Raw genomic sequence first — 11973 nt, forward strand, 5'->3', positions numbered from 1 at the left:
ATTGAAATGAATACACAAAATGTAAATGATCTAATTTTTAATTAGCTTTAGGCTTAGATTTTTAGAAACACTTGTGTAAGAGAGCATTATTTAGACAGTTATTTTTCCACAAGCAGCAAGACTTCTTATTCCAAGTATTCAGTATAACGTGATTCTTCTGGAAGTATAATAGCAAAGCTGTATACATTTCACTTTTTGGAGTGTATTTTTAATCATAATAAGAAGTAATACTTATCCTTTGTGAGAAATTTTTGGTGAACATGTATCGTGCTCATCAATGAGAAACCTTTTTATTTTTAGTGAGTACACTACTGAAGAGAACCTCTTTCCACATCCAGACGTCTGAGATTACTTATCTTCCCTTTTTCCTCCCTCTCAAAATTACTGAGCAACATGAATCTCTGCATTCTCAGGCTAGCGTACCGCAACACTATATAGTAATAACTTTATTAAACAGAGAAAACCAAGAGTTGAATGAAGATGAGTTGCTGAAAATGTCTAATTTGTGCTTGCAATGATATTGAAAGAGATATTGAAAGAGTAAGTGCACAGGAAATAGGCAAACAAAGGACAGAAGAGGCTATAGTCCAAAACGATGCCTTGCATAGTTTCATTCTCCCTGTCCTTCACTGTGCTGGAAAAAGAGCAATCTTACCAACACAGTTCTGTTGCAAGGTATTTCATACTGGGCCCCGTAGTTGCACCATGTTTGTGTTGTCATACCTTTCTGTGTGAGAGCAAAACTCTGCTTGTGTAGAATATCCAAGAAAAATTTAGTCCTGCAAATTTAGTTGACACTAGGCTGAGGGTTGAAAAAGTCTTGTGGTAACTTGCTGTATTTAAAATAATAAATAAATAAAAAAATCAAGGTTCTCTTGGCAGAAGATAGGTCCTTGCCACTAATTTTGTGGGCAACTTGATGGGTATTGTTTTATTTTTATCACCTCTATACTAAAATATGTACAATGCTGTCCTTACAGATGCAAAAAGCTCTTACTTATAAAAATGTATTATTTCTTACTTTATAGTGGTGGAGAATGTATATAAAAACCGTGAGCCTGTCCCACACATGAAAGCAATATATTTAATAACTCCCACCAAAAAGGTTAGTATTTTAAAGAAAGCATAGCAAGATCTTCCATCCTGAAAAAGCAATCTTATTTGAAAATATGTACTGTGTACAACTATGCCGTGCTTAACTTTTCCATTTTGTGTGATGCTTAATTTTCCATAATGAAAAGACAATGCAGTGTCACCGTTGAGCATGTTTCCAATGTGTACCTTTGATCAATGGAGGCACTGTTTTATTGCTTACACACTGGTAACCTCACTGAAAGAGATGTTGTGGCAAATAATGATGCAATAAGTTAAACAGTAGAATTCAAAGTAATGGCGCTAATAAGAGTTTACTGTTACATCCTAAAAATCGTTGAGAGAATAAATCTCGGCACTGCAGTAGGTGGAAAATTATGCAGGTATCTTGCTTTGTTTGCTTCTTAAAGTGATCTTGGTGCATGGCTGACCTTCTGTAATTGTTTATTGTTCTTGGTCTGGAATTAAAAATCTTCTACTTAAGTATTTTCTTTTCTTACATGTTGATTTGCAGTATTCCTAAGTAGGACTGGGTAGTTATCAGGGGAGGAGGAGAGGGGGCAGAAGCTTTGTCTGGTATGTGAGGAAAGGCAAAAACATTGTAATGATTTTTTTTTCCTGCTCCCTTAAGTCTGTAGATGGACTTATTGATGACTTCATCACTAAATCATCCAGCAGATACAAAGCAGCATATGTGTATTTCACTGACTGTAAGTAAGCTTTTGTTTTGTAGTTTGATAACTTTATATGTGTAAATAAGTAAGCTTCTCAACTTCCTTTCCTGTAGCTTAGTACATGAAAATTTTGGGTCCTGTTTCATGACAGAAGATTTGAGACTCAAGTCGTTAACTGTATTTGGGTTGCCAGAATGTGGTCACTGTGCCATGTGGCAGTAGTAATTTCTTTCAAAATTACCTAACAGTGTTGATAGTTCCCTGCTTCAGCTTTTAGTTTATGTCATCTAGTTTTATTTTGATAAAGTATTCCAACCTTCTCTTATGCTGGAGAGTGTGGATGAAGACAGTGCAAATAAAACTATGTATCTCGTACAAACAAGATAGTACTTAAATATAATGCATGAGAATTTGCTGCAAGAACAGTGTTTTGTAATTGGTGATTTTAGGTAGTTCCTTCAGGCTTGTGAGCCAGCTTTTTTCCCATCACCTGAAAGAAGGTGCCTACTCATCCCTCACCTGCATGATATAAATTGCAAAGCAGAGACAATTAGTGCAGATGGGGTTAATGTGATTGGATGTTCCTCTGCAGTCAGTCAGTGTGACTAAAATGGCATGTCAATAAGGGAAAACAAAAAAACCCAAACCTGCCGCTGAAGGCAGAGACCGAGTTGTGGCTGGCTGTGTGGATGGCTGTGGATGGTGCATATCTGCTACAGTATGTTCTCAGAACAGTTCTCCAATTACTATCAAAACGTCTTGGCTTCTTGTTTCATTTCATGCTGATGCAGCAATTCTTGTTCTGGAAAAATACTGCTGTGTTGCTGTGTGTTCCTTTGTTGGAAGCGTGCAAGCTTTTAGTTTGAATAGTTGCCAAAACTTTTCATGTTGAGAGGAGTTGGGGCAATAACTCTGTTACTTCCAAGTCTGTGTAGTATTCATCATCCAAATACTCCTTAAATTCAGTTTCTAGGCTGGGATCCAGTGAGGCCTGTAAGTGTAGTGGAACACATTTAAGATATAATTAAATTCCATATTTCTCTGTTTTGCTGTTTGTGTACACATTATTTCTTCCTTTAATGTTTTTGTAGCTTGGGAAATGTTTTTGCTGTCTTATGTGTGAAGAAATAGCAGAAACTTTTTTCTTTAATAAAATCAATATCCTTTACTGCTGCAGACTGCTAGTGAGTGTTCTGCAACTTGCTTGCCACAAGCTAGTAAAAAATGAGCAGTGATGCTTCTTGAAAAAGATCTCAAACACAAAATATTGATAATGTGTTCTCTTTCACTTTAGGAAGATTTGGCAACATTTTTGTATGTTGTTGTTAATTGGTTCTTAATTTAGAATTGTCTGTCCTGAGTACTGTAAGCTTATAAGTGAGTTAACAGCTGAAATACACACAAATTATTTATACTTAAAATCTTGGTTTTTTCCCTAGTTTGTCCTGACAACCTCTTCAATAAAATTAAGTCTTCCTGTGCAAAATCAATAAGGAAGTGCAAGGAGATCAACATTTCCTTCTTCCCATATGAGTCTCAGGTAAGTTTAATTCTTTATCTCAACAGCAGAAAATAGTCTGGAGGACTATTTAAAGTGTTGACCTGCCAGAAAACAATTAAATAGAATGTAGCTTCTTTTTTTTTTTTTAATGACAGACTGTGAGACCTGATGCTGTTTTGGCACATTTCCAGGGCTTGTGTATATTTTTCAGATGAAAACATGCTCATGTACTCAAAAGGTTTACTCTGTCCTTGACCTATTTGCAAGACTTGGAGTCAGTTGCAGTAGAGAGGTTAGAGAAGGAATCAGTTCCTTAAGAGAAGGAAGTATTCTGGCTTGTCTTTAGTAAGCAGTAAAGTTAGTTCCTGCCTACACTGGGGTGTTACTTTGACATACTAGATAGATTGGTGTGTAGGAATAGGAATAAGCAGAAGTAGCTACTTGCTGAAAATCAGAAAAGGAGAGTAAATGGGTGAAGCAGAAGAGGAGGGGAACAAAACCAAAGCCTCACAAAAAAAAGAGAAACAAAAACTGTAACAGCTTGGCAAGCTCTTTATTGGGAGGAAGACATGGAAATCCATGTTTTGTCAATTAAATTTGAGACCAGTGGAAACCAATGAGTGGTTTACATGTGAAACCACATGGTGGGTATTGTGTTGAGAAATAATTTCTTCCTTATGCACTTGATCAAATATAGAAGGCTGAAATGCATTCTGATACTAATACAGTGAAGCCCTGAGCCCTGTCTGCTACTGAGAGTTGTAGAACTAACCATGAATGTTTCCAAGACTTTTCTATATTCTTCAAACCTTATAACTTATCAAGGGTCAGAACTCTTGTGTCTACCAGGTGGCAGGTGAATATTGAAGAGGTTGCTGCTATCCGTGTCTTTCTGTGATGCAGTTTCCTGATTTCAAGACACATTCCTTTTTAGAATGAAGTTTTTTCACTATGTAAATTGAGAAGCCATCAAATAATAGTGTGGTGGTTTGTTTTCCAGTGGTGTTGATGTTACCAAGCTTTGTTTCAAACTGGTTTTGGGAGTTCTGCTAAAGCTACTCCTAAGAAAAGTTTTGTAGCTTCCCCTACCAAATAAGGCATGCAAAAATTTTGTTGTCCTGGTTCTTTGGAGGATTTACCCTGAAAGTAGAAATTAGGACTACTTTTCTAAAGTTGAAAATAAGCAGCACTTAGTCTCTTCTTGTTTTTAGTTTAATTTTGTGTTCTCAGCATGGGTTGTGAGAACATTTTGAATCCTTAGCAAAGGAACAGAGAATGTTAACTGATTTTCCTAATTTAAAATCTCTGGGCCTGCTTCCTGTGGTGATAAGAGTAAATAATCGGACTGAGCTCTGGCCAAAGTCCAAGTGATTATCTACTCAAATGAAACAACCATCTTTATCTAGATGGATGTTCTTCTTTGGCTCTGTGGTTACAGAGTCCACTGAAGCTGGAGAAAATCCATTTACTGACAAGGGGATTGTTTCCATGTTTGCATTCCATTTGTGAATCTGTTGAAAGTTTTCCTTCTGTGTAGTACTAAACATCTTGTATCAAGGCTTAATGCATTTAAAGAATGCAAATTCAATTCCTGGAGGTAAAGTCTTCATATAATAACAAAATACAGTATGTAAAATTCTGTTTTAAGCAAATTTAACTCTATACCGTCTGTGATCATTCTGGTATTGCGTTGTATGGCTCTCTATGAGACACTGGATAGTACTGAGTTCTGCCTGTCTCAGGTCTCTCTGTCTGTATAGACAGTGGGCGATTTGTAAAAAAACTAATTTACATAGGAGAGGAGACTAATAGAAGAAAAGAGCATGAGAACAAGAGGCATATGAGCTCAGCAGGACAGAGAAACAAGACAAGTGTGGGTAGCTTTGAAGTATTAGCAATTCTTTTACTGCACATTTTAGAAATATATAATTTAAGCCTTTTTTTTTTTTTCTTGGTTGTGCTTTATGTAGGTATTTACTCTCAGTGTCCCAGATGCATTCTACCGCTGTTATAGTCCAACTCTGGAAAAGACAAAGGATAAAGACACTGTAATGCAAGTAATGGCTGAGCAAATTGTTACCTTATGTGCCACGCTAGATGAGAATCCAGGAGTACGGTATAAAAGGTGAGGCAAAACCAGTGTTGTATAGTGTAGTTGCTTTCACTTTTAGGACTTCCCACATTGTTTGGTAATAGCTTGAGGCTGCAGCCTTGTTTCTTTTATTGTGGATTAATTGTTTTTAATCCACAACTCTGAAATATGGAATGATGGAATTTGTGGAGTGTAGACAGAGCAGTGAATTATTTCTCTTTGTGTATTCATATAACAGTACTTACTACATGCTGTTTTGTTATGAACTGCTTGTTTCGTGTCTGGTCAGTACAATGGCACTCTAATATGCTGCTTTCTAGTACGCTGAATGCATAATCCTGTAACAGAACTGCTGCCGTTGGTAGTTTTGCAGCTCTGCTTGGCATCAAGGAATTCATCAACTGCTGAGGCAGATGGGATCAGGATTTCTTTATAGAAGAGATATTGAGGAGACTGCCTCTTTTGAGCTTTGATAGAGAGTACAGGGTAGTGTCTTTTAAGTCAAAGCAGGCATTTGAAATTATGCTCAAGAATGGCATTCTGTAGTGTAAGTGGTACCTTATTCTTTGCAAAGGTAACAGAAATAATTCCTTGACTGTTTTTTCTTTTCTCTTTCTCTCTTCTTTTTTTCTTTCTTATTTCCTGCCTCTGAGTGAGAATTTTAGGTGCTGGGCCATACGCCAGCTAATGTCAGTCTTTTGACAGAAGCTGTTTCTACTGTGTGAAATACCTGAAGCATTCAAAGAGTGGAATCCTAATTTGAGAATGAAAATATATTGGAAATGCTTAGAGTGGAGTTCAGAAACCGCTTGTGAAACCAGAGGGTCAATCTAGGGAGTTCTTTCTATTTTAAAGATAGCATTTCAGTGTTTTGATGAAGAAATTTAAGTTATTTTTCCATGTTTCCTTTTTTCCTAGTGGACCATCTGATAGAGCCAGCAAACTTGCACAACTTGTTGAAAAAAATCTTGAAAACTACTACAAAACTGATGAGAAAAGCCAAATAAAGGTAGAAAGTGAACTAAAATGTTTGCTTCTTTTTTTTGTAAGTCTGGAAAAAACCTCCCAGACCTCTGGAATAGGTTTTGACAGTACGTTCTACAAAACCAGATTTTTATTTACTAATAAAGGCAACTAGTTGCCATTGAGTTGTTTTTCTGTATGAAAGCAACTTAGAGGTAGTAACTGATACAGTAAATCTGTATGTAAGCCAATACAATTTGTGTGATCAAACTAACTGTAGTTGAAAAATTAGCCCCATGATAATGTAGGGGATGATACAAGCCTGAAGGGAAGTGGATAACTTGTTTTAACATCACCTTCCATAGGGCTGTGTAGAAGGGACTTCACTTAAGAATTGAAATGTCTCCTGTTAAGGGATTTATTGTCCACAAAGTTACAGCTTTTCACATAAATAATGGTTTATGTGTTGCTATGGATCAGGGCAGCTGCCTAAATGCAGAAGTATGGGGTAAACCTTTCTGGCTTGGTGATGTTGCATTCTGCTATGGAAATAAATTTACCCGATGTTAGACCCCAAAGTGAAACTTGAGTTGAATGTTTGGAGATGATTTCTGTGTTGCAGCACAGTGTAGATAATCTACTCAGAAATACAAACAATATACTTATTTGTGAGAAGTCAGTGGGAGGCCTTTTTTGGTGTGGCTTTTTTTTCCTTTACATTTTTTGCTAATTTGATGAGGTTACTGAATGCATTGCAATAGACTAAGAGCATTGCCTTAAGATTAGTATCTACAGCCACTGTGTTCTTGTTATCGTTTAAACATTTGTTTCTATTTATCTTGGTAAACACGTGGACCATACTTTTTAGATTTTTTTCAGTTATTTTTGCAAAAATGTCTGCAGTGCTGTAACTTATGTAAATGTATGTACTGTATGTCTTAACTTTATATTTGTTGGATGGCTTTCTAGGCTAAAACCCACTCCCAACTAATAATAATTGATCGTGGCTTTGACCCAGTGTCAACTGTACTTCATGAACTCACCTTCCAGGCGATGGTGTATGATCTGCTACCGATTGAAAATGATACTTACAAGCAAGTACTTTTAAAAAAAAAATCTAAACACTTTCTTCTTGGTTATAAAATCAGCGGAGTTGTTGAGCTGAATTTCATCATAGCAATATTAGCTGTTTGTATTATATAAGGGTTGTTTCACTTATTAGCGAAATTACAAATCCTCCTGGATTTGTAACTTCTTCTTTTTCTTAATTTCCTAATTTAGTTGAGATTATGTAGGATCTAATTAACATTTTTGTTAGGCTTTGAGTCCAACAAATTTTTTTTTTTTTTTTTTAAAAACAAAGAACTTTGTACTAGATTTGAAACAAAACCTTGGTAGTTCACATTCGGATTCTCTACCATTTTTTTCCATATTCTCAACCTTCTTGGCCTAACAAGGCAAACAAGACCAGTAATTGAATACTGAGGAAAAAGCTTTGTTATTTATCAGGAACACTCACTTTTATAGCTCCAGTCATTGAGTTTGTGTAGTTGTTAAAATTTACATGTTCCCAACCTAAATCCATACTTAAGTAAGCCGTGTTCAGTTTATAAGCATTATTTTGTCGCTGGTGGGAATAGTGTGACGTTGTTTTGCATAAGGTATGTACTTGGCTGTTGGATTGTTCTGACACCAAACATTTTGGTAAGACTTTGCTTTTTGATGATCCACTGCAGCAAATGAGACCTCATTGCCTCATTGTTTAATTAAGCAAACAGGAATGTGTACCTTCTCTGTCAGAAATACCGAGTGAATGTTTTCATAGCAAATGTAGAATTCTAGGAATCTGAAGTTTGCTGGGTATGAAATGTTGGTAGAGTGTGTTTTCTAAGTAGTCGTGATCTGACTTTCACAATTAATGTTGTAACTTTTAATATATTTTTTCTGCTTCCTGGCCATATACACCGTGTGAGTTTCTGTAAATGTGCAAATGTTATGTAATATGGTTGTCATCCTGCTTTATTTCTGTTTGTACAGAAGTAATAGCTGGTCTGTAATGCTGTGAAGCATGTTTCTTGTATATGTGAAGTAATTTGTCCTACTCAGTCTATTTTGTGGGTGAATGGGACTTCACTTTCCTTCAGAGTTACAAAATGTTTTGTAGTCAATACAGAGAGCTGCACTTTACAATCTCCGTGTGTATTACCTTGCACACAATTTGCATTTGAAGCCAAAGGGCAGTTGACATTGGAAGCTGAAGAGAAATTGAGGTGCGTGTAAATGTGTGATTGAAACTCTCATTGCTGTCGGTTTAAGAGAATGTCCAGAAGCTATTGCCTCAAAGAATCATTCTAAAATTCATCTGCTTCTGTGTTCAAAGATGTAATCTGTAAATTCCTTATGTAAATTATATTGTATTGGGCAATAGCTTGGTTTGTAAGTGAAAACCTGTATATGTTACTGCAACTACCACATATGTGGATTAAACCATAACAATTAATACTCTAATGAGTTATGAGAATGAGGGGTGGGGGAAAAGAACACAAACCGAACAACTGTCTGAATTTTGTCTTGGAAGATACAAAACAGAAGGACCTTCTGGGAAGGAACGGGAGGCAATTCTGGAGGAAGATGATGAACTCTGGGTGAAGATTCGGCACAAGCATATTGCAGACGTGATAGAGTATGTGAATAAATAACAAAAACTAGTTCAATGCAAATTATAAAAGTTGATTTGAGAGGGAATGTATTTGAACTGTTAAAGTAGGAATACAGGCAGTAGTGCAGATGGTTTGCAATATAGACTGCATCCTGTTAAATAATTGATGCCAGGATGAAAACATACTGTCAAAAATACAGTATGTACATAGGTATGCGATTTTACTAATATTAACTACAGTTTTTGAGGAAAAAGATTATTTCTTGGGAAGTATCTTCAAATATTTTAAATCTGAAGGGATTATTTTGCATAAAGTACTGTCAAGTTATTGCATCAAATGACATTGGGCAGATATCATAAACATAACATTTAGCTTCGGTTTCCTTTATCAAAAAACACTCTCTTCCCTGAAGGAGACCTGTATTTGACTCGTACTTTCATTCAGAAGTTCTTGTTGCACCTTTTAAGATTTTAAATAAAGATTTTAATAAAATATTTAAGAGCTGTCATGCTGTTGCATTTGATTACTGTCCTCTGTTTATTTTCAGGGAAATACCAAAGCTTTTGAAAGAAATTTCATCCAAAAAAAAAGCAACAGATGGAAAGGTAAGTTGTTTAAATTGATGTATTGTTGTTTTTCCTGGTAATTTAATTATTTTCATCTGATCAGATCTGGGTAATTCAAAGACTTATTACAGAAATTGAGACTTATCTCAATGACAGTTTTTTGGGGGGCAGGAAAACAAGGCTGCAACAGGAAGGGAAATAGGATGTCAGATGCTGAGGGGAAAGAATTTTCAACTTGTATCATTTCTTCACAGTTATCGATATCTGCTCTGTCCCAGTTAATGAAAAAGATGCCGCACTATCGTAAAGAGATTAGTAGGGTAAGGGGTCTTTTGTAACTACAACTTCACAATAAATCATTTTGTAGAGTATAATTTTCTGTGTTATTGAAGTCTAGTTTTATTCTGTCATTTTCCTGTTAAGTGTGCTACATAACTTTTCTCCAAATTAATATGTTCACCTCCTGTAAAATTTTGAGGTGAAAACTTGTTTCCAGGTGTTTAATTTTAGTATGTTAAAGAAAAAAAAAACAAACTAAACGCAAACCAAAACCACTTGAATGATTTGTATGCTTTGAGGATTGAAGAGAGCATAGCAGTTTAAGATTTTAAAGGGTATTACAGGGGTCAATCTCTTAAGTGGAGGGTAAAACACAGAAGATGTGTGATGGTACTGAGGGATAGTTGAAGGATTGACTCTTGTAACCAGTAAAAATGTTTGCTTTATGTGATTAAAAAAAAAAAATAAAGCAAGTTATAGCAGCCTGTGTGTTTGGGTTTTTTTTTGTCTTCTAGCAAGTTGTCCACCTTAACTTAGCAGAAGATTGCATGAGCAAGTTCAAATCTAACGTAGAAATGCTCTGTAAAATTGAACAGGTATGTTTAAAAAACCCACAAACTAAACAAGTTACTGCAAATGTAACTTGTTTAGTTTGTAAGAATAGATGCTTGTTTTTAACTGACAAAAGTATTGTTGTGACTCTTGCCTTTTTTTTTTTTTTTTCAATTACTTTTTGAGGTGAGATATACAAGGCTCTTACTCTGCCAATAAAGGAGGTGCTTTTAGAGTTTGGTTTTTTTTTTTTCTGTCTTTGAATCTGGCTGATCTGTATAAGGGTCATCTTTGGGGTTTGTTTTTTTTTTTTTGTTGAAACTGTGAAGTTGCCTTACTGTGTTCTGCAGAAGGAAGCCCTTTTAAAATGTCTGTGAAAAGCACCTGTTAGGGTGAGGCATTACATTGTACTACTAATCTCAAGTTAAAAACTAAAATGTATATTTATATAAATCCTAGATATCAAATAGTTTTAAATGTTTGAGTATTATGTAGTGTTATTATAATGGTGTAACTGTTGAAATAATTATGTCAAAGACTTGTCATACATAGTTTAAATTGATGCTGCTTGATTGTTTTATGAAACCTATTGTTTCATAAAAATGCATTTCAGAACACACAAACCAATGCTTTATTAATGACTACTCACTAAAACCACTTTTTTTTTTTAATTTAGGACTTGGCTCTTGGAACTGATGTAGAAGGTCAAAAAGTCAAAGACTCAATGAGAGTCCTTCTTCCAGTTCTGCTCAAAAAAAGTCATGAGAGCTATGACAAAATTAGAGCTATTCTCCTGTACATCTTTAGCACAAATGGTATAATAAGATAGGCTGTTTTGTTTTTTTTCCCCTCAGTGCTATGAACTTAAGTTTTGGGGTAGTCCAGTATTTTTAGTTAACAAGCATTTGTATTGGAGTTGATGGCCAAGTTTGAAAAAAATACTGTCCATCCTGTGTAGCATCTCTTCTCTCAAATTAACAGCAAAGATACTATTGATAAGGAGTTAAGAGATTCAGTACAAGTGTAGATCCATATAGTGTGTTAGCATCATTCCTCTACTTGGATGTGTGCAGTGGTTAAAATTTTCTCCTTTTCACATGGTATTGAAGCTGTTAAAGGGGTGTTGTGGTTTATAAAACCAGGGGGACAGGTTTTTTTAAACACCTGGTGGGCTGAGGCAGGGACAGGGAGGGTTTCACTCACGACTTAGGGTCACGGGCAAGAAACCAACACAACTCGTGAAGGACAAGAAAAAACAATTGAATTTATTAACTATTTACAACAAGAAGCAAGATACTGAAAGAGATAAACCACATCTTACAAAAAGGCACTTCTCCCCTACTTCCCCCCTTCTTCCCAAAGCCCAAAGGCTTTGTTCTGTACTTTCTCCCCCCCCACAGCAGCACAGGGGGGCAGGGAGTTGGGGGGGCTGCAGTCAGTCCCTGCTCCTTTCTCCTCACAGTCTCTCCCGGCTGCCACGCGGAGTCCCTTCCTCAGGTTGAGAGTCCTTCTCTAGAACTTCTCCGACGTGAGTCCTTTTCCAAACAGGGCTACGGCCCCCCGACGACTGCCGGCTCCAGCGTGGGGCTTCTAG

At 36.1% G+C, this 11973-nt stretch overlaps 1 protein-coding gene across 1 annotated transcript in view; it reads left to right on the top strand.

The window, feature by feature from the left end:
- Positions 1-11194, top strand: part of STXBP3 (syntaxin binding protein 3) — a gene marked incomplete at its 3' end in the record, with an annotated part of 13246 nt that extends 2052 nt beyond the window's left edge. The window contains exons 3-13 of the mRNA XM_010086792.1: positions 1029-1105; positions 1724-1802; positions 3206-3306; positions 5238-5392; positions 6278-6368; positions 7292-7416; positions 8901-9005; positions 9530-9587; positions 9803-9868; positions 10343-10423; positions 11056-11194. Coding sequence (XP_010085094.1) covers positions 1029-1105; positions 1724-1802; positions 3206-3306; positions 5238-5392; positions 6278-6368; positions 7292-7416; positions 8901-9005; positions 9530-9587; positions 9803-9868; positions 10343-10423; positions 11056-11194 — 1077 coding nt within the window. The remainder of the gene's footprint in view (positions 1-1028; positions 1106-1723; positions 1803-3205; positions 3307-5237; positions 5393-6277; positions 6369-7291; positions 7417-8900; positions 9006-9529; positions 9588-9802; positions 9869-10342; positions 10424-11055) is intronic.
- Positions 11195-11973: the final 779 nt, after the last annotated feature.

Source organism: Pterocles gutturalis, unplaced genomic scaffold (assembly GCF_000699245.1).
Source record: "Pterocles gutturalis isolate BGI_N339 unplaced genomic scaffold, ASM69924v1 scaffold23801, whole genome shotgun sequence".
In the NCBI taxonomy this organism is placed as follows: domain Eukaryota; kingdom Metazoa; phylum Chordata; class Aves; order Pterocliformes; family Pteroclidae; genus Pterocles; species Pterocles gutturalis.